The sequence below is a fragment of the Chaetodon trifascialis genome, chromosome 22, assembly GCF_039877785.1.
Source record: "Chaetodon trifascialis isolate fChaTrf1 chromosome 22, fChaTrf1.hap1, whole genome shotgun sequence".
Lineage (NCBI taxonomy): Eukaryota > Metazoa > Chordata > Actinopteri > Chaetodontiformes > Chaetodontidae > Chaetodon > Chaetodon trifascialis.
In genome coordinates, this window is record NC_092077.1 from 922,087 (window position 1) to 945,257 (window position 23,171).

The following is a 23,171-nucleotide window of genomic DNA, read 5'->3' on the forward strand; positions in this document are numbered from 1 at the left end:
ACATTCAGTCAGGTTGAGAGACCATTACGTGTGCCGAACGTGCTTGCGATGTGGTCAGATGAGACACGGATCAAAATATATAAATTTAGGTCTGACTGTATGTGCTGACTCAGATAGTTGCATTGAATCGTGGCTGTTGCTAATTATTGGTCGCAGTGAAATGCCAGACACTGTGGCAGCCTGTCTGTGAGGCATTGGTGACATGAACACACAACTCCGCCGGTTTACAAAAATCCACTTGCCCAGCGGTGCACCGCTGGCACACAGAGTTGACCAGGTCTGGAATGGCAAGCTTTCAGCGCACTTTTACGCCGCGGGCGTGGACCGAAATAGAACGAAAATCCAAATCTGTTGGCTGATTATGCCCATCCTGGTGTACCTCTGTGCGCCTCGGTTTACCAAAATACCAAGTGCGCTGTGCGCCGGAAATACCACTGCGCGGAATCGAAAATAGAGCCCAGAATGTTTTAGAATTCCTTCCACCTCCTGCCCCTGCTGCCTCCCACGGACTGCAAGGTACCAGTTATCTGTCAGCTGATATCCATAGGGACATATCCCATGTGCATCTATTCCCGATGCATATATTTTTATTTCAGTTATGCCTGTTTGTGAGCTGCTTATTAGCTTGGTGATAAGGATGCTATCATTAACTTTTTTACTTATTTTAGGTTGTTGTAGAGACAATCAAAACTACTTTTGGCTTAATGTTTACAGTGTTTGTTTACAGTATTTCGTTCCTCGAGGGATGAATAAAGAAATATTGAATTGAATTACTGCCAGGACAATGGCAGTTATTTGCCATAGCACATCATTCCACTTCAATCACATAGCAGCAGCAGCAGCAGCAGCAGCAGCAGCAGCAGCAGCAGCAGCAGCAGCAACAGCAGCAGTAACACAAAACTTACCCTAGATATTACATGTTTAACTTCAATCCACTTAGCTTTACCTTACCATTACACACACAACACAAAAGGTGTTTTTTTTGGGGGGGGGGGGGATTTTTCAGAGTGAACAACAGTGAAAACTGGTGAAAACTAAGTATTTCTGGACAAAAAAAAATATCCACGATTAAATAAGAAATAGTAAATGTTAAAACATCCTTAGTTTTTATTTTTTGACAGTTAAACTCTCAAAATGCAGTTATTTTGCTTCAAGAGGACTGTGTGGTCGTGGTTTGAACACAGTAACATGAACACAAGTACAGCAATTTGGCCCTTTCAAGACATGTGATTCAGACAGAGGTAACTTACATTTATGTTCTTCAGGGCTTCATTCAAACATAACAGCACATTTACTGAAAGAGACACAATGCTCAAGTGATACATTATTTCTGTATTTCTGTATCAATTTCATTATTTAACATTATTATAGGGCAAATTTTGCTGCCTGTTTTATGAAATCTGACTGTACACTAGCAGTGAATGACAGGGAGTTCAATTGGGATTAGAAGTTCTTTTAGTATACAAAGCATTTTACTGGACATTCATAGATTTCTCCACACACTGACCATGAATGGAAATTGAAAATATTGACTGATTATTTCTGTGGTTTTATAATATTTGTAATCACTTCTGTTCAAGTCACACCACGAGGAAAAAACTGCTTTTGACTGACTGAGACTGAGCTATTCTGAGAGGAATCAACTTAAAATGGCCTCTTTTTAAGATAATTCAACTGATTTTAATTTCTTTGTGGATAAGAGATGAAGATTTAGATACTTAGATACTACATTTTTTAAAGTGATCTTAGAAGATGGCACAGTTATAAGACATGCATTTGTAATCTCTCTCACTCTGTTTCATCTTGTGCTGCTGCAACTCTTAATCTGACAGAATACAGTTCAGACTTGCGCTGCCCTGAAAGTGATATGAGTAAGATACAGAAATGTATCTGTATCGCAAATGTATTGAATGAATGACAAGTGTATGTACTGTATATTTACCCTGGCTGTGCAGAATTGTGTACAGTACCTCATTATTAATGCTGTTGGTCTCAGCCTGCAGCTCTTCCACATTCTGCAGGGTCATGTCCCTGTCCTGCTGCACTTCCTCACACTTGTCATTTTTCAACTCCTCTGCCCTCTGCACCTCCTAGAGATTGAAATGAAATCATGTACAGAGTAGCTTGTACAGTCATCATCAGAATTGTGCATGAGGCTTAACACCTTATTCATGATGGCATATCATGCAGTGCAGTACAGTGCATATATAAAGATTACATAAACTGCCTTTTATTTGATTAGTAGCTTAACACTGATCAAAAAACTGCAAAGTGCGGGGTTGAAATCAGTGAATAAAAAGTTGTATTACTTACACTTGTGAATAGGAAATAAAAGTTCATAAAACATCACCTGCAGGATAACAAAAGGGTTGTCTTTGCTAAAGGAAGGTGAATGGGATGGGACTTCTCTCTTCTTCTCTCTGAGTGATGCAGCCTGCTGATTTCTCCTCATCCTCTCCAACTGCTCTTCCACACTCATCCTTGTTCTGCCCACCTCTCGCTCTCCAAATCCTGTCTGATCTACTGCACTCCTGGGACGGGCCTGCACAGGACAAGACTCAGTGTTTTGATTTAATTTTTTTTTCTTCTCCTTCTTTTTTTTTTTTTTTGCATTTGAACAATTATTTTTGGTCTATTTTTATGCTTTAAGCCTTTTATTCAGAGTAAAGGGACCTGCTGTAACTGTCCAGACAATGATTCCTGACTGCCTGACCTTTCAAACTGACAAAACTGTCAATATGCATGGGCTTTTGACTTTGGTCTTGTTTTTAAATCAGTGGGTGACTTTATGATGTATGGATGTATGAGGATGCATGTGTGATGGCTGTGGTTTTGGTCACTGTGTGTTTCCTCTGCTTCACTGTCTACGACTGATACTGCGTTTCTTTGTTACGTCCACAGCAGATTGGAGCGGGAGAGAGAGGCGGGCCGATCTACAAGGGTGCATGCTCCAGAGTCGCGCCTGCACCTCATCAGATAATCAACCCGGCTTCTTAAGCTGCCTCGCGCTTCACTCCTGTGCCAAACTATTCTCTCAGCTCCTCTAATGCGCGGCTCGCCTGGTGTCTGCTCGTCTCTCGATCTTGCTCCTCCTGTGTGCATAGTTTTCCTGATCACTGGTGTTTTTTCACTGTGAGACTTTTTCATAGTCACCCTTGGTTTACATTTTGTAGTTTGCCTCCCAGTTCTTTTCTGGTGAGTTTTGAGTTTGTTTTGGTACTTTGTGTTTATTCCGTTTTTTCCCTCTGTGGTGATTCTTGGTTCGTTTTTGCTTGTGAGCATTTTTCCCTGTCTCAGATTTTTTGTTGTACTTTGTTTAATAAATACAGAATATTTTTGTCTCTGCATTTTGGGTCCTGGCCTTCCTTGTCACCGACCGTAACAGCATGCCTCAAAAAAAAAAATTCTAGGGTTGATTCAGTGTAAACCACAGCACTAAATTATAATATAAATTATAATATACTGTATATACTAATATATTTTTTTAAATATATGTTTATTAAATTTTCAAGAACAAGAACATATACGACAAAACAAACAAACATACACATTCACGCTCACATACACATTACAATTTGAATTTATACAGGCGAGAGAGATTCAGGAGTCATCTCAGCTTGGGTCCTCTACCAGAGGCCTGGGAGCTTGAGGGTTCTGCGCAGGAACTTGGCTGTTCCCAGGAGTGTGCTCTTCTGGACAGAGATCTCAGATGTTGTTCCTGGTATCTGCTGGAACCATTCTCCCAGCTTGGGGGTTACTGCTCTGAGTGCTAGATCACTACTGGGACCACTTTTGCCTTTATGCCCCACATCTTCTCCAACTCCTCCTTGAGACCCTGGTATTTCTCCAGCTTCTCACGCTCTTTCTTCCTGATGTTACTGTCACTTGGGATCGCTATATCCACCAGTGTGACTGTCTTCTGTTCCTTGTCTACCACCACAATGTCTGGTTGGTTTGCCATCACCAGTTTGTCTGTCTGGAACTGGAAGTCCAACAGGATCTTGGCTTGGTCGTTCTGGATTACCTTTGGAGGCGTCTTCCACCTTGATCCTGGGACCTCCAGCCCATACTCGGTACAGATGTTCCTGTGTACGATGCTAGCCACCTGGTTATGACGCTCTATGTATGCCTTCCCTGCCAGCATCTTACACATGTGCAGGATTGTTTCAGGGACATCTTTGTACAGCCTGCACCTGGGATCTTGTCTGCTGTGGTAGTTCTCGGCCTCTATTGACCTTGTGTTCAAGGCTTGCTCTTGTGCAGCCATGGTCAGTGCCTCTGTGCTTTCAGTCCAGCCCTTTCAAGCCACTGGTATGTTTTCGCTATGTCAGCCACTTCTTCAAGCTGTCATCAAGGTACATGCCACGCAGGGGCTTGTCTGTCCATGCCAACCTTTCTGACTCCTCCTTACTGGGCTTCTGCTGCCTGAGGCATTCACTCAGCAGGTCATCATTGGGGGCCATCTTCCTGATGTACTCCCAGAGGCTTGCTGTTTCCTCCTGGATAGTGGCTCTGATGCTCACTAGTCCGCAGCCTCCCATCCTCCACTTAGTGTATAGCCTCAGGATGTTGGACTTAGGGTGAAACCCTCCATGCATCGTAAGGAGCTTCCTTGTCTTGATATCAGTGGCATCCATTTCTTCCAGTGGCCAGGATATTATACCAGCAGGGTATCTGATTGCTGGCAGGGTGTAGGTGTTTATTACCTGGATCTTGTTCTTGCCATTCAGCTGACTCTTCAGGACCTGCCTCACCCTCTGAGGGTATTTGGCTGTGGCTGATCTCCCTCTTGCCTCCTCATGATTGCCATTTGCCTGTGGGATCCCTAGGTTGCCTATTTTGCCTTCAGGTAGTTTAACCCCTTCAGTGGTGATCATCTTCCCTCTTCTGTACACCATCCATCCACACTTATCCAGTCTGAATGACATCCCAATGGCATTGCTGTATATCCTGGTGAGGTGAGTGAGGGAGTCAATGTCACACTCACTCTTGGCATACAGCTTGATGTCATCCATGTAGAGGAGCTGGCTGATTGTTGTCCCACTTCGGAATCGGTATCCAAAGCCACTCTTGGTGATGATCTGGGGACATATACCACATATACCACATTTAATGCTCACTTCTGCAATTGGCTGTGAGTTGGCTTCCAGAGTTGTCTTCCACAACCCCATCAAGTTCTTGATGTCAATATTATGTAGGTCTAGGCACTCCAGTATCCATGTTTGTGGTATTGAGTCATAGGCCTTCTTGAAGTCAATCCAGGCAGTGCACAGGTTGGTACTTCTGGTCTTACAGTCCTGGGTGACTGCCCTGTCAACCAGTGGTTGGTGTTTGGCTCCTCTGGTGTTGCTGCCAATTCCTTTCTGTGCTCCACTCATGTACTAATCCATGTGCCTTCTCATCCTTTTCATATACACTCTCTCACTGGGGTTGCTGATGTGTTTTGTTCTCTGCCCTGCTCCATGTATGTCGTGTTCCAGTAGCCAACTTCTCATTAGGGTGCCCTGGTCCCCCAACACCTAACGCAGACCTTGTTGGACCGGGCGACATCTGAGCCGGTATGGCTTTATCTGTTATTGTTGCTCTCATCTGAGGTGTAGGCATGTAACTACAAAGGGTCTTGCCTAAGGACCCACCTAGACATGTTGTCCTAAACGGGATTCCAACCCTGCCCTCCTGTGTGGCAGTCAGTAGCCTAAACCACTGAGCTATCTGGTTAGTTGCATGTATTCAAGTGTCACTCTTTGCCACCGAGCCTTAGGTGGAACTTTATCCATTATCCAATTCAGAAGAATGTACTTTCTAGCACAAAAAGCAAGTCTTTGGTGACGTTTTCGTTTAAATTTGTCAATGATGGACAAATCAGATGTGCCAAGTAGCAAATATAAGGGGTTGCTGTTTCTATTAGCAGATAGAATCTTATTTATTTCCTGCCCTATGACCTGCCAGAACTGCTGTACTTTCCTACATTGCCACAAACAATGTGTAAGACTACCAGTTTTAATTTTACACTTGGGGCACAGTGGAGATGCATTAGGGTTGAATTTGCAACGTTGGGAGGGAGATATGTGGGCCCTGTGCAGGACTTAAGTTGCATGGCTCTCACTCGATTACACACACTCAACGTTTTTGCATTCTTCCATGCATCGTTCCAGCTTTCGTCTGTTATTTCAACATTGAGTTCTCTCTCCCATAAGCCTTTCAGAAAATAGGTGTTTGTGATGTTATACCCCTTAAGGATATTATAGAATAAACTAATAGACCTGCCAGATTTCTGTAAATAAAGCTGTTTCTCCAAATGTGAAATATTTTGGCACTGACGGATTAGATTAGATTGGTAGTATATAGTAGATATTCCTTTATTAACCCAAACACGGAAGTTATCGTCCAGCACTCCAGGGGGGAAATCAGGATTATTGCAAATTGGAGTGAAGACAGAGGTAAATGGAGATCTACCCTCTAATTTTCTAATGGCCATGCCTTAACTGTGGAAATTGTAATTGGGTTAGTACAAGCAGACTTCAAAGATGCACTTTTTCTAATAAACAAAAGATTACTCAAAGGGTATTTGGACATTGAACTTTCTACATCCAACCAGAGAGATATGGACTTAGTACGCATCCAGTCAGCTACAGTATACACGTATGCACTAAAAAGGAACTTCCTAATGTCTGGGAGATCAACACCTCCTTCTGTGGAAGAAAGACATAATGTAGCTATTTTGAGGCGTGGTTTCTTCTTTGACCATATAAAGGAACTAAACCACATATTTAGCTGTTTGATGGTGTTATGGAGGAACAACTGGAATTATTTTGATTGGGTAAAGTAACCTGGGAAGGATGTTCATTTTTAGGAGTGCAACACGGCCTAACCAGGAAATTGGAAGGGTGTTCCATCTCTCTAGGTCCAACCTTAGCAGTGATCTTGTGTTGTCTAGTGTCAATAGTGAGACCATGTATATTTTCATTTGTCCTGATTGCCTCAGTGAGTGGCTCGTTTGCCAGAGCAAAGAGCAAGGGTGATAAAGGACATCCCTGCCTTGTACCTCTTAAAATTTGGAAATTAGACGAATGCAAACCCATCTGTTAGCACTGCTGAGAGGGGATTAGTATAAAGTAACTTTATCCAATTAATAAACTTTTCACCCAGGCCAAATCTGTTTGATGTGTAGAACAAGTATGGCATTTCAACGCGGTCAAATGCCTTCTCGGCATCCAGAGAAAGCACCAGACCATTCAAAGACCGTTGTTGAAAAACTTTGTATTTAGTAATCTGTGCATATTATTGTATGAATTACGACCTTTAATGAATCCAGTTTGGTCACCATTTATAAGAAAAGGGACATGCCTTTGTCAGGGACAAACTGACAAAGTCCAGTTGCAAATGACTGAATGCCCTGAAGCATAAGAAAAGGGAGTAAGCCTTCTAGTCTTGTTGCTAATGTTTTGGAGAGGAGTTTCAAATTAGTATTTAACAGGGAGATGGGCCTGTATGATGCCCTTTTTTAAAATTAGAGAGATGTGCACTTCTCTCAAAGACTGCAGTAAAATGTCATTCTTAAAAGAGTCATTAAACATATTTAGAAGAGGGTCAATCAATAATTTGTGGAACTCTTTGTAGAATTCACTACTGAATCCGTCTGGACCTGGAGCTTTACCAGATTGTAACCCTTTAATAACACTGAGCATTTCCTTCTTAGATATAGGAGCTTCAAGAGATATTTTCTGGTCATCAGATAAGGAAGGAAGGAAATAATGAGGAAATAATTTGGGAATCTGCTTTTTTCTTTGTCAGATATGATAGATATCTCCCTGCTTTATCCCCATGTATGTACATTTTAGCAAGTTTGATTTTATCTTCTGCAGCTTTTGTCAGTAGAAGGTTTAAAGTGCAGAAATATCTTTAAGCTTCTGTACAGATGAGTTTTTAACATATTCTCAGCATGTTTCAGTTTGGACTCTGACTTTTTCTTTGCTTGTCCTGTAGAAATGTAGAAAATGAGTGGAATTATATTTACTCAGTGACAGTAGAGAAAATTGCCACAGCAAAGTGTTGACTATGACATGACTCATGGGGCTCTATTTTCGACTCCGCTCCCAGCGCGGCGCAGGCTGCGCAGCCGGTGCAGTGGTATTTTTGAGCAGCGCAGGCAGGTGCACGGCGCACTTGGTATTTTGGTAAACCGAGGCGTACAGAGGTGCACCAGGATGGGATGTTGCGGTGCAGTAGGGAGGAGGTGTCAGCATAATGAGCCGGTGCATTGGGATTTTCAACCATTTTGGTCTGTGCCGGTGGTGCAAAAGTGCGCTGAAAGCTCACCACCCCAGACCTGGTCAACTCTGTGTGCCAGCGGCGCACCGCTGGGCAAGTGGATTTTCCGGTGGAGTCGTGTGCTCATGTCACTAACACCTCACAATCAGGTTTCCACAGTGTCTGGCATTTCACTGCGATCAATAATTAGCGACAGCCGCAATTCAATGCAACTATCTGAGTCAGCACATACAGTCAGACCTAAATTTCTATATTTTGATCCGTATCTCATCTGACCACATCGCAAGCACGTTCGGCACTCATAATGGTCACTCAACCTGACTGAATATACACAGGTGAAACAGGGATGTCTGGTGATCTGTGACTCAAATTGCCTGGTGACAAACGTATATACCACTTTCCCCGGGTCGGCACATGAATCATTCATCCTGGCGAATTCTAGCATCTGTTATACTTTGGTTTGTGTTATGTTTTGTTGTACCTTTTTCTGTTGTCGTTTGTTTGTTTTTCACTGTGGTTGTGTTTCTGCAGGGGAGGGGTGACCGGACTGAGCAGAGGGCTGACGGCGCACCTGCTGCTCATCTGTTTGATTTCCCCCCTGCATTTAAGCAGCGTGGCAGCGCTGCCTTGCTGCCAGACTGTTTTGAGCCACTTTCCAGCCTTGTACATTGCCTCATCGTCTTTCTAGTTCGTGTAGTATTTCTGCTGCCGCTGTAGAGCGAGTTTTGTGTTCTTGTCTAGTTTTCGTGTTTTTGGATAGAGCTATTCTCGTGAGTGACGTCAGTGTCCTCCTGGGAGAAGTTTGGGTGTCGGACACTTTCCTGTGCGGTCTCAGTCATCCTCGAAACTTGCCATGCGCCTCGCCAGCGGCGTTCTTAAAGGTGAGGCGAGGAGCTGCTGTGATTGGTGAAAATTTGACTCGGCTGTGTCAAATCCACTCCACGCCTTTTCCCCTCCCTCATTCCGAGTTGCGCCGCTGGGTGGGACTGAGATGAGAGAGGGGAGGAAGTGCACGAAAATACCAAAGTCTGTGCCGCCATGCCCCATCGGCGCAGCGGACCTAACTTTGCGCCGCGCCTGTGCCGCGCCGGCGGTGGAGTCAAAAATAGAGCCCATGATATGACATGTTGCACTGATGGAGTAAGCGCTGAGGAAATTGTCACGATTACTGGTCAGCATCAGGTTGCATTAACTAGTGAACAGGAGAAAGTAGGAATGAAGGCCTGTAAGGCCTGATGCTTTAATAAGAATATGCAAGCTTTAAGGCCCATCATCAGTTTATGTGCTGATATTTACTTATGTTGCAGATTGAAAAGTACAAGGACACCTTTTTGTATCATGCACTGAGAAAATGAAAAAAGGAAGAAGACAGTATGTTTGACTGCTAAATCAACCTAGAACACAAGACAGAGATTAGACGAGAACTGAGATGTGAAGAACACAGTGAACTTGAAGGAGAAAAGGAAACTATTCTGTCAGGCAACAGTTGCAAACATGCAATATGTGCAAAAAAGGTTCCTAGTCCAAGTACACTGCCTGCTCTGAATTGGAATGTCAGATAAAGCAACGTCTTTGTAAATGTATTATTAAAAGATATGTATCTCCTTGTTGGTGGGACAGAGTAAGAATCTAAAGAGTTCTGACTCAAATTAAACCCCTAGCCTAAGACTGATTCTGCCACATTTGCTGAATTGGAATTGCATTGCATTGCATTGCATTGCATTGCATTGCATTTCATCCACACACAATTTTTTTGTCTCTGAAGCCAAGGGAAGAACCTACAGATCTGGATTCAGGCTTCTTAGTCTTCCTCAGGGTCACATAGGATGCAATGGTGGAGGACTCAGGAGGGCTCATGGGGGATTTGGTCCTGGGAGGAACGATGCCCACTGGGTAGGGAGGCACTGTTGGATAGATGCCAGGGAATGCGGTCACATTAGCAAACACACTAAAGTCTGGGTAATTGCTCATGTTTGTCGCTGAAAATGTATTCAAGTTCCATTTCGCTAACAGACATTAAAGGAAATCTTTGAAACAAACTGTTCAGCAACACAGTGTGATTTGGTTCCAGCAGTTTGAGCTTAGTAAAGTTTTCTAAATAAATTACAATTTTTTATACCATGGTCTGGGTGAATACTCAATTCTGATTGGCTGCAGGGTGTCTGTTAAAAAGTGTTTTAGGACACCTATAAAAAAGTTCCGGTCAAATAGCCTGATTGTTCTAAATTATTGCACTGGCTCAAATGCTAGTTGGTAACCGTGGCAATAGAAACTCAGAACATACGTTAACATACGTTATTTCACAGTTTATTTGTCACAACGGCAAGACAGTAGACAACATGAGTGATGTTCGCCTGTCTTTCTTTCTTTCTTGCTTACCTTACTTACTTGCTTGATACAGAGTGAATAGTGGATAATATTTATAAAAACGATTTAGCATAGACTTACTTGCTTGATACACATTTAATAATCACAGTGAATGGTGGATAATATTTCTTGCACTAGAAACGATTTAAGAAACTATCTGTGTACTTTGATTCTTTGAAACAAAATTTTGCATCATCTTCTGGACACACACAAGCAGTAAGAGGTGCACTTGCCCTTTGAAATGATACTTTGTATCACATAACATAACATTAAGCAATCATCTCACTTCTCTCCACCGTTTAGGCCTAATATAACAGCTGCAGCCGACTGAGCTGCAAGTTCTGTGGCCAGAGCCAGTTACCTTGGCAACAAGAGATATTAAATAGTCCACTTTTCTTGTGAAAAACTCATGTTTTTAAAGGTAAAAAACAACATTGTCGTATTAATAATTGATTTAATATTTATTTCTTTCGTAAGTGACCATGGTATAAGCGGGATAATGCCCTTCGATGTGTCCATTATCAGAAATGAATGGACTTCGCGGAGGGTTTGCATCGGACGGTTCACACCTCCGTGTCGTCCATTCATTTCTGATAATGGACACCCTGCCGGGCATTATCCCTTACGTATATCTTCCGACTCTCGCCTGGGTCAAATTTAGAGGTAGCAATCAATACGAAAAAACACTAAGACTTTAACAAAAGAAGCCTAATGACATCATATTGGAAAACATAGATTTATCAGCAGCTGTTTCCTTGTTAGCAAGGAAATCAGGAAATCATGAAAGCAGGTGTTTTCTGCCCAACTAAAGCAAAAAAAGGCTGATATTGAAAAGTAAAGAAAGTGAGACATTTTTTGTGAGTCAGAAGTTATAGCAGGGGTCCACATTTTCAGAAATTCTGAAATTCCACAAATATCTTTGAAATTGTGTTTAGATATTTACAGTCACCTTGTTTTTTTTTTTGTTTTTTTTTTAACCCACTTATATTGTGACTTCTTTTTTACTTTTACTTGTTTGATTATAAACAAGTTCACTGTTTTAAGAAACATCACAATAATGCACGTCCCACCACTAGACTGGAGAACAGAGCAGATGAACATTGAATGTGTTAAAAATTGTGTTAAAAACTGTGTTAAAATTTAAAACACAGACTGGGCATAAAAGTATCAACTTTGTGTGATTGAGTCTATGAGCACCTTTTGAGGCTGTAGTGTCTTTGCTCTCAATCAAGGTCTCTATCTTGTCTTTTTCCTCAACGTTGGCCTCATCCACTTCCTCCTTCACCGTGGTCAGCTCAGGCTCACTCTTATACAGCCGATAGTCTGGAGCTTGCTGTTACGGAGAGGGGAGAGATTGCTCAGGGTCAGAATACACACCATGTAGCAGCAGTCATGCACACATACACATCCACTTATTAAAGTAGCATAACTGTTAATTCCAACTTGTTATTGCCATTATCACACACTTAACACTGAAACAGGAACCTTTCCAATTTATTTTAACAGATACTGGTGATTTCTCATAATCCTACCTAACCACTGATCAGAGATCTTAAGTCTCTTTCTGCCCTTCAAATTTGTAAGGCTGGTTGAACCATTATAAAGCATGTTCTCCTTCTAGATGTTCTCCATGTACAGTACAAAACATTTTTTGCAAAGACATCATACAAAATGCTTATAGGTCCTCTTTACTTTTTGTAAAGAGGACCTATAAGCAGGAAAAACCAAACCATTGAGTTGTCCTCTCAATTGTTCTGAATCAAACTTTTGTTGTAGTGTACATAGAAATTGAATGACTTATATGAAGTTTTCTTAAAATAACAAAAGAATGAACCACCTTACATTGAAGATCTGGGTCATTTCTTATTGCTGTTTCGGGTGAATGTGGGGTATCTCCCAAAAGTCAACTTTGTGGGTCTAAGAAAATGCTTTATGAGCTTTAGAGCTTTAGAATTTTCTCAGCCCACATAGTACAAAACAGGCCTTCATGAGAAATTAGTTTCATCTTTTATTGGGAGTATATGGCAGGTTAGGACCACTGCAAGGGGAAAAGAAACAGTTGTTTCATGGTATCCTGACACTATCCTAGGATAGTGTAAACTACCTTTTACAACTTTTTTTTTAAAAGACTGTAAGCAAAATCCCAGTGTGGAAAGCATGAAATTAAATAAAAGTAATTCTAGGTCAAATTACAAAACCAGTCAAATGTTTGGACACACCTTGTCATCCAATGTTTTTTCTTTATTTTTATGATTTTCTATACTGTAAGTCAAGACATCAAAACTATGAAAGAATACATATGGAATTATGTAGTAAACAAAAAAGTATTGAGTAAACTGAAATATGCTGCCACTGTTTGATGCCTTGATAACAGCTTTTAACTTTAATGTCATTATTTCAACTAGTTTCATAAGATAGTCACCTGGGATGGTTTTCAGTTAACTGTTTTGGATTTTTAATAATTAGTTTATTAATGTATTTGACAGAAGCTGATCTGTTTTGTTTTTCAGAGGTGTCACAGTCAGCTCCTTACCTACAGCCACTCTCTCCCTCATCTGTACACCTGCTCAGCCAGCACCCTTCCCACCCTGCCCAATCAAGCACATACCTGGCACTCATCTCTAATCAGTGAGATACTGAAACAGCTCTACCACTCTCACCTGTTGCCAGATTGTTCTTCACCCTCATACAAGACTCCAGCATTTATCTTTGCTGCCTTCTTGGTATCGACCCTGCCTGCCTCAGACTCTGTCTGCTCCTTTGCCCTCTGGCCCAGCTTTCTCTACCTGATGTTTATTGCCTTGAGCATCCTGGATCTGCTACAAGCTACAACCTTGCTTGTTACAGTAGAATCTGGCCAGTCATGGACCCAGCACACTACACACCTCAAAACAGTTGAGGATCCTAGGGGATGTCCTACAGCGACACAAGCTGCAACTGCAGTCAGGCACGCCATCATCTCCCATGAGCAGGGGCTAGTAGTGCTAGCCGCACATATCCAGCAGATGGATGACAGATAGCAGGTGGAGTTTCTGGGTTTACCTCCTGTCCATTCGCCACCTGGCATTCTGCCTCCTCGTGTTAGCGAACCCTGAGTGGGCACCCTTGAACGCTATGCTGGAGATCCATACTCTTCTGGCTGCAGCCCCACACTATCGCCTCCAAGGAAACCAAGGTAGCCTTCGCCATTAATCATCTGACAGAAATAGCTCACCTGTGGGAAACCGCCGAGTGGCTAGGAATTGAACTGGTTCCTCTGTCTAGACCCAACTTGTGCACTCAATGGCTATTTCCGAACGGTAACTCACCAGACCTTCCCTGTTCAAATCCTGCTTTCTGGTAACCATCATGAGACCATCCAGTTCCACATCCTGAGATCTCTGCGTATTCCCCTCATCCTGGGCTACCCTTGGCTACGATGTCACAACCCTTACATCCAATGGACGACAGGGGCCATCCTGGGATGGAGTACTTCATGTCCCCAGGTTGACCTCAAACAGGCCACAGCTCCACAGCACTCCCCTACCCCAAGCTGCACTCCCAACCTGTCCGTGGCACCTGAATCCTACAACTACTGAGAGGTTTTCAGCAAAGCCAAAGCCACCTCTCTGCCTCCTCACTGTCTGTATGACTGCGCCATTGGCCTACAGCCTGGCACGTCTCTACCAAAGGGGTGCCTGTACTCACTGTTGTCTCCAGAGAGAGAGTCAGTGGAGAACTACGTTAATGACTCTCTGGCTGCAGGCATCATCCGACCATCGTCTTCGCCAGCTGGGGCAGGGTTCTTCTTCGTGGGTAACAAGGATGGGACACTGAGGCCATGTATCGACTACAGGGGTCTGAATGACATCACCATCAAGAATTGCCATACCATCCACTCCCGCTCATCTCCTCCACCTTCGAGCTGCCCCAAGGGGCCACAATCCTCACAAAATTAGATCTCCGCAATGCCTACCACCTGGTTCACATTCGGGAGGGAGATGAGTGGAAGGTGGTCCTCAACACCCCCACAGGCCACTATGAGTATCTGGTGATGCCTTTTGGACTAATGTTAACAATGTGCTAAACTGCCATGTGTTCATTTAGCTGGATGAGATCCTGATCTACCACATCCAAAAAGTCCTGCAGTGCCTCCTGGAGAACTTGCTCTTCATGAAGGCTGACAAGAGCTAATTCAACACCCCGTCTGGGAACTGCTGGCAGTCAAGATGGCACTGGAGGAGTGACATCCCCGGCTGCAGGGAACAAAGACATCCTTCCAGGTCTGGAGTGACCATAAGAACCTGGAAGACATCCGCATGGCTCAGAGACTAAACTCCAGGCAAGCCAGGTGGTCACTGTTTTTCACCAGCTTCAGCTCCTCCCTGTCCTACCAGCCCTGATCCCATGACATCAAACTTGATGCCTTATCTCGCTAGTTCCAGGAAAGGGAGACGAATGTGTCAGGGACACCATCTATCCTGCCTGGTTCCTGTCTGATAGCCCCTGTCACCTGGGAGATTGAGGAGAGGGTGAGGTCTGCTGTGGACGGCCAGGCCGGGCCCAGCGCCTACCCGCAGGACTGCTTGTTTGTTCCTTGAATTCTGCGCTCTGATGTCCTGGGGTCACTCCTCCAAGCTCACCTGTCACCCAGGAATCCAGCAGACACAAGAAGCTCTCAGACACCGCGGTAGTGGACCATTTCAGCAAAATGGCTCAAGCCCCAATCTGCCAAGGAGACCGTGGAGCTGCTTCCACATGTCTTCCGTCTCCACATTCCACATTTCCCAGGTCAAACTGGTAGAGTGGGAGAGCCCACTCACGCCTGTGGAACCTCCACCTCTGCCTCGAGTCACTGAAGGTGGCCCCTATGCTGTTCACTGTCTGGGTAGTCTAGGGGTAGAGGCCTACAGTACTTAGTTGACTAGGAGGGATATGGACCAGAGGAGAGGTCTTGGGTCCCTGCTTGTCACATCCTTGATTACAGGCTCATCACCCTCTTCCACCAGCAGTGCCCGGATCAGCCCACCAGAACCCCTGCACTCCCAAGAGTGAGGCGTCCAAGAACCATAATGACACCACCGTTGGACTCGGACGAAGAGGAACTGCCCTTGGCTGGGCAAGTGGATTTTCATAAACCGGTGGAGTCATGCACTCACGTCACCAATACCTCACAGGCAGGTTTCCACAGTGTCTGGCATTTCACTGCGATCAGTAGCAACAGCCATGATTCAATGCAATTATCTGAGTCAGCACATACAGTCAAAGCTAAATTTATTTATTTTGATCAGTATCTCATCTGACCACATCGCAAGCGCATTCGGCACGCACAATGGTCACTCACCCTGACCGAATGTACACAGGTGAAACAGGGATGCAAACTAATCAATGAACGTTGCTGTGCCAACCAGAAACAGCCATCGCATCCTACAGAGCATAAATACTGCATCTAACTCAGAGCACTCAAGAGACATAGAGAGACAGACACATGGAAAAAACGTAAGTGATGATCGTTGTCTGCTATTACCCACGTCATTTCATTCCAAATACAAAAGTTATCATTGTTATGCTTAATGTTATCTACAAAGATGGAGTACATCATTGCTATGAGGAGGATGAGGATGAGGAGGAGGCCGAGGATTTACCATCTAAGGACCTCATATTTAGACATGAGTGACATCAGTCTCCTCCTGGGAGAAGTCATCCTTAAAACTAGCCATGTGCCTCGCCAGCAGCGTTTTTAAAGGTGAGGTGAGGAGCTGGTGTGATTGGTGAATATTTGACAAGGCTGCGTCAAACCCACTCCACAGCATCTCCCCTTCCTCTTTCCGAGTTGCGCCGCTGGGTGGGACTGAGATGAGAAGGGGGAGTAGATGCACCGGCGGCGCAGTGCAAGAAAATACCAAAGTCTGTGCCGCCACGCCCCATAGGCGAAGCGGGCCTGACTTTGCGCTACGCTGGCGCCGCACCAGCAGCGGAATCGAAAATAGACCCCAAGAGTTACCTCTGCTGCAAGTCTCAGACATAGCTGAGTCGGCACTAATACTACACTATATATAGAATCAAAGCTGAAATGGAAAACTTTTTAGTTCTGGGATGACATCTTGATGTCAGCATGAGGAATTTGTACTCTTTTGTCCAAGACTTTCAGAGGAAAAAAAAGAAACAAGAGAGGAGTTGCAGAGAAGGCAAGACGCAAGTGAATAAGACAGACTGATTTGGGCTCATCTTATGTAAAAATAAACAAAAAAACAAAACCAAAAATGGCTTGGAGGTACAGCCACTGCAGTATTAAAATAAATACATGTTGGCATCCAGAACATTCTTTCAGAACCATTCATGGTTTACTGAGAAGCTGTGTGTTTTTGTAGCACCAAAAAGTGCATTGCAGTAGTGCAGCGTAATTATCTTAATCGTCTTTATTGCTATAAAGACGCTTTCAATGTACACACACAAAGTAGAGGGTAAAACACACTCAAAACACAACTGTAAACCCACAGAGTGAAACATCTGATAAACTCATGTTCGAACCAGAATAAGTCTGAATGTGAACCTGGGAGTGACAGTGACAGCTTGATGGAACATCGATTACAGGAGTAAAAAGAAAGACTGAAATTAATCATATTTATCCAAAATTCAGTGTCAGTAGGATGCAGTTGAGAAGTGAAACAGATGAAAATTAATGTAAATATGGTTGTAAGCACACAGAATCTTCAGAAATGACACTTTGAGATGCAGCTGTTCAGTGTGCTAATGGATGGTGGTCGAAGATGGAGGGAGCAGACATGGGAGGATATGAAGGTTTTCAGTGGTTCTTACACTGTGTGCTCCATTCCTGGAGCTGGCTTTGTGATCCTCATGGCGGTGAGTGTGGGGAGGCAGGCGGCCACCAGAATGTGAGTGGTGGGGGGGAACGTGAGGGGGGCACTCTGATGAGTCGTAGTACTGGGGAAGGGGTGGGCGGGGAGGCACGCCGTCGCCTTTGAGAGGACTGAGTGGTAGCAGTACTACTGGGCTCAGGGTTTCCACCAGAGAAGTTTTCAGGCCCGGCAGCCAAGTGCCTTTTTTGTTTGAGGGGGAGGGGTGCATCGTGAAACTTGGAGGAGTGGCTTGTTGATTAAATAAGAATAGTTGGTCCACCTTAAAGGTCAGTGCACTTTAAGTGAGCCTGGATACAAAATGTTGGTAACTTCAGGCCTAATCCCTTTCATGTTAATCTAGAAGTTTGACTCTTTACTGACTCAAGTTTGTATGAGTCACTCATTAAAGAGAGTCAGGTTTTCAAATCACTCAAGTCACCGAGTCAGTCACCCAGACCTTGGTGAATCCCCCACTGACCCTGGTGCTCATTGAGCATGCATATCATCTTGTAGACGTTCAAATGTTGACAGACCAAATAATAGTGAAAAATAGTGAAACCAGTAATTTTGTGTTGGTTGTGATGAAAAAAAAATTGTCCACCGTTTCACAGTCACTCTTTTTGCCATGACTGTAGAAATCTTCATGGGTAGGCCCGTACCTGAGGACCCAAGACCCAACCCATACGTTTAATACAGTCAAGTGGGTCCAGGTTGGAACCCATTCTATTACAGAACAAGAAAGATGAGATACTCAAGTGCATCAGAAAAGACCTGGCCGTGATCAGAAGTGCTGTGTGTGTATTTGTGTGTGTAGTAACATGGAACACTGAAACATTAGGATGACAAAATCAAGAAGGTGCAAAAAAGCACAAGAGTCGCAACAGACTCATCTCAGAGAGCACAGATGATAACAAATTAGCAATGCTGACGTTAGCAGCCATGGCAATGTACAAGCTATTGTTATCATAGTTGAAAAGGGCAGTCAAAGTTGTCTTTGTTAAGCTGAATGCAGCAACTGCAAAGGTGATTCTAAATGGGTTATGATTATCATTACTTAATTAATTACTGTGACAGCAAGTTGACTTTTAAGATGACATAACAAGTGGATTAGCCATGCTGTTTCTATCAGCAAGAGAGGAATAACTGACTCTGGAAGTATTTCACCAATTTTCTTGACAAAGAGGGTAGATCATGTGTTACTTTAGGACACAGAGCAGAAGGCTTCTAATGTTACATTAGGTAAGACACAAAGTTTTGTCTGATAACTTGTAAATAAATGTTAACTTGTTAAGAGTAATCAGCAGTGAAATTCCAATAGGGGTCCATGTCTCCAACCAAGGTCTATGTCTGACACTTCTCAGTTCTTCAAGGGTCCAGCTCTAAGCTTTCAAATAAAGAAGGGTTTAGTTCAGTTCCAAGAAGTATATTTGATGGTCTTTCTGGGTTTGTTTACAAATTTTTGGACCCATGAAGACCTCTACTTGATTGTCTGTGGGGAAAAAAGGTTTCTGGGTCCCTTTTGAACTAGAAAGTTGTAACTACACAGTTTGACTACTATGTCAGACTGATACAGCTGACAGCAATGTATCAAGTCATCTCACACCCACTGAGCCAAAAAGTCCCACCCATTCCCAGTTTCTACTGTTTGACACAAGTAGAGCGAGATTTTTCAAAGGTAAAATGTTTACTTTTAAATTTCTGTCTCTCTTTCTCTCTCTCTTACACACACTTTATTCAGTTGTGAGGGAGTGCAGCACCTGAACAATCTACAGCATGCACATGCCAGAGTTATATATAGTATATCTTCAAAAAATGCAGCACTGACAAGCATTTTTTGATTTAATGACTAAATAATTACATTTGCAAGAGAAACATATAAGTATGTTCTGAATGCTGTCTACACTGTCACAGAAAGACTACTGTTAGCAGAGCGGAGCAGCCAACTCCAGCAGTGACACACAGTGAGTGGTGTGTGTCGAGTCATACCTTTAACTCAGGGCAGGAGGCAGGATTGGGGCTGGGAAAGCAAGTATCGAGTGAGTGAGTGATTCGTGCAACCTGAGTTAGACCTTAAGCTTAGGGCAAGGAGTGGGCTCTGGATGGAGAGAGCAAGTGCTGAGTTGATACAAACACCAAAGTGGTTGCTCTTCTCACAGGGCGAGGTTAATACAATAATTAACTTGATAAATTTCCACAAATACAGTTATAATATAATATAAAAGTTGGACAATAGTGTGAGTGACACATAGTCTCTTCTCATCTTAGCAATTTGTACTTGCCAGAATTAGGTAGGATGGATGAGTGAGTGAATGAGCTAGTGGAGACACAACATATTGCTCCCATGTCAGTAAAAAGAGTTGTTTGCACATTGCTTTTTTAATCAGCGCATAGTAAGCAAGACAGTACTTGGCTTTGGTCTTGAGGAGTTTTAGCAGAGACAAATTCTGTTATTACCATAATGTTACTGCTAACTTCATACTCACTGTCACATACACTCATTCTCTCTCTTCAAATTGCACACTTGCCAAAATTACACACACAACCTTTGCAGTTATTCCTTAAAAGAATTTTTTTTTATTTGTATTACAAGCCCAGTGAGGAGTCAACTTAGGCCCTGTGGACCACCGGGCATTCAATACACTGGCGGAAACCCTGTGGACTGTACATCTGGTAGAGAGTTGTTAGCAGGGCATGAACTGTGTCTGCTGTTTTGTGCTGAGCTGTAAGAAAACAGTGGTTTTATCAGAGATTCTTTACTAAAAACAGCTGCCAGTTGTTTCTGCTGGAATTTAGGCTGATGAGAGATGTCAGAGTGAACTCAAACAGTTAAACTACGGGCTGTAAAACCAAAACAAAGATTCCAGAATGCTTCGTAGAGCTGACAGGAACGTCTGTTTCTGTGCCACACACAAACTGCAAAAACAGGTAAGCTAGTCAGTGGTCAAATTTGCATGAATAACAAGACAAAAAATTCACCTTGTGTTCAGCCTGAACACTCCTTAAGTTGGCTTCTGTGAACCAAAATAGAAAGCTACAAGGTTTAATGAGCAATGATGGGCATCATGAAAAGGAATGAATTTGGTTGTTTCTTGTAATAAAAAGGTTGCTCTCAAACAGACAACTCCAGTCTAAACTCTTGAAGGTTGGAGAAATCATGAATGCATCAACAAGGAGCTTTCTAATCATTCCTTGCTTCAACTCCATTACAAACTGCCTACATTGTAATCTGGCAAAGGTCACTGTGATAGATTAGCTACCTCAAGCAAGTTTAAAGATTCAACGATTTGACTTCCATAGTGTACTGAATGAAACTGAAACCAGTGGATGCCTGCACGGAAGAAGTAAAGCTTCACACTTTTAGAATGATTTGTAAAATTGCCAACAATAGTACAAAAAGCACACAACTAGTATTTGATTAACAAAAAAAACCAAAACAAAATAAAAAAGCCAGTGATTAATCCAGTGCTGATAACAAATGACGAGAAGCTACCTATATGTGCCTGGTGAATCTGGTGGCTATGTGCTTTATGTTAACTCTCAGACAGTCACCTTTATGACGTCAGGATGAATGCATATACATTACATCCCTGTTGGTTACTCACAGACTCATTCTTTCTTTTAAAAAGGATCTTTGAGACATTCAACTGGAGGCACAGGCTAACCCAAATGCCAAACGTGATACCACAAGTGATAGCGGGTGATGTAGTTTGGATGTTAGTATATGCTGTGTGGGCTTGGGATCTGTCTTACCTCATTCTTTGGTAGAGTGGAGAGCGGTTTGGAACCAGAAAAGTCTGTTGAACACGGGAATATGGAGAAAAGAATTGGACATTTTCTTATAGAAAATACACTTGAAAAAGCATTTGTGATCACACACTTAAACTGTGTTTCCTTTTACATCTGAATTGGGTTTTGGCTCTACCTAAGTAAATGTTGTTACCAGAAATTAATTTTTTATTCTCCATAATTTCTTAGGACAATATGGAAATGATTAAGAAACAGAAACAGAAACTCAATTCAGAAAATGCAACTTATTTAAGTGTTGTTCAAGACTCACTGCTGTCTGTGGTCCGCTGTGGTTTGTTTTTAGCCAGAGCCTCCATCACGTCCTGGATCCTCCACAGCTCCTTCTGTATCTGGATGTGCCGCTGGCTTGGAGGCTCTGTCTGAGGACACGCACACACACACACACACGCGCACACACGCGCGCACACACACACACACACACACACACACACACACACACACACACACACACACACACACACACACACACACACACACACACACACACACTTTGTGGGGTGATTAAACTCTTTAACAGCATTTCTGTGAGTGTATGTGTTCATTTGTGTGTGTCCCAATGTTTTACTCATGCTGTGATGACATAAATTTGTTTACACAGTCACATTTTGGGGACTCACCTTACTTATGGAAACATAAGTGTGTGTGTGTGTCTGTGTGTGTGTGTGTGTGTGTGTGCGCGCGCGCGCGTGGGGCCATGTATTACTCGTGTGTGCGTGCATGCATGTTACCTGTGGACTGCCCAGAGCCTCCAGCTGTTCCAGCAAGTTGGACTTGGCTAGAGTGACATCTGCTCCCAACCTGTCATACTCTCTCCAGAACCGCTCCAACTCCTGAAACCAGGGCACCAGCCAACAGTAGGGTCATGGGACTGTGTGAGCCTTTGAATATTGTGTACATGTATGTGCATGCCAAAACACATTCCCAACTGCCTCCCTATCCTGATATATTCAAATAAATCATACACTACTGAAAAGTATTTGGTTTTTATCTTTACAGACAAACTTTGGCTAATGTGGCTTGTAGCATCTATTGTAAATCCACAAATTGTATGTAGTAATATTGCAGCATTTAATATTGATGGACAGCCAAGAGAATGTTAGTGGACTTTAAGCCTCAATTGAAGCCAATTAAATAACCAGATTAGTAGTTGGGTGTGGGTAAGTGTTTTTTTCACATTGCTTTTTGTGTAGTCTTGCAGTCATACCTAACATAATCTTCACACTTCATACTGCAACATAGACTCAGCTGGTTTTTGTGGTTAAAGGACAACTTCCGCTGCTGCACTGCAACGCTGGTATGTGTGTCTGGTGCTGCTGTATGATGGCAGTTGTACTTAGTATCATTTGGGTTTTCTGCCAAATAAATGCCTAATCCTATCACACTACCTCTGAGAATGGATCATATTGGATCTACTAATTAACCTACATTATAGGGTAGGTTACTCATACTATTCACATGTAGGTCAGTGCCTCATTTTCATTCCTATTTGGAGCCAATAAATAACATATTTTGATGTTTTTTCTTTCTTAACATACATTCTCTTATATAGTAGAGTAAAAATTGGGGTGTGCTCACAGTGCTGACTCTGGACAGCTCTCTGCAGGTGCTGAGCAGACCATTCTGCAGCACATCTCTCTGCTGGACCAGGCTCTGTATGGCTGCAGCATTGGAACCACTCTGTTCACTCAGTTCCTGACTGGCAGACAGCAGGGCTGTCTCCAGTGTGTGCTGCCACACAACACGCACGCACACACACACACACACACACACACACACACACACACACACACACACACACACACACACACACACACACACACACACACACACTCTCTCTTATTGTACATATGAGTTAACAAAAACACAAAAACAATAATGCACACATTG

The 23,171-nt window shown here is 43.1% G+C and overlaps 1 protein-coding gene across 6 annotated transcripts in view; it reads right to left on the reverse strand.

Moving 5' to 3' along the window:
• The window catches only part of LOC139350903 (pleckstrin homology domain-containing family A member 5-like), a 251,205-nt gene that overhangs the window by 16,461 nt on the left and 211,573 nt on the right, over positions 1 to 23,171 (reverse strand). For 5 of the 6 annotated variants that reach the window (XM_070992563.1, XM_070992567.1, XM_070992565.1 and 2 more), the window contains 8 exons: positions 22,860 to 23,012; positions 22,013 to 22,114; positions 21,535 to 21,643; positions 21,228 to 21,271; positions 11,836 to 11,971; positions 10,054 to 10,175; positions 2,351 to 2,542; positions 1,971 to 2,090 (listed from right to left, as the gene is read on the reverse strand). In XM_070992563.1, coding sequence (XP_070848664.1) covers positions 1,971 to 2,090; positions 2,351 to 2,542; positions 10,054 to 10,175; positions 11,836 to 11,971; positions 21,228 to 21,271; positions 21,535 to 21,643; positions 22,013 to 22,114; positions 22,860 to 23,012 — 978 coding nt within the window. Of the gene's footprint in view, positions 1 to 1,970; positions 2,091 to 2,350; positions 2,543 to 10,053; positions 10,176 to 11,835; positions 11,972 to 19,646; positions 20,489 to 21,227; positions 21,272 to 21,534; positions 21,644 to 22,012; positions 22,115 to 22,859; positions 23,013 to 23,171 lie in introns of those variants that run through there. The other variant, XM_070992568.1, reaches the window with a different exon arrangement.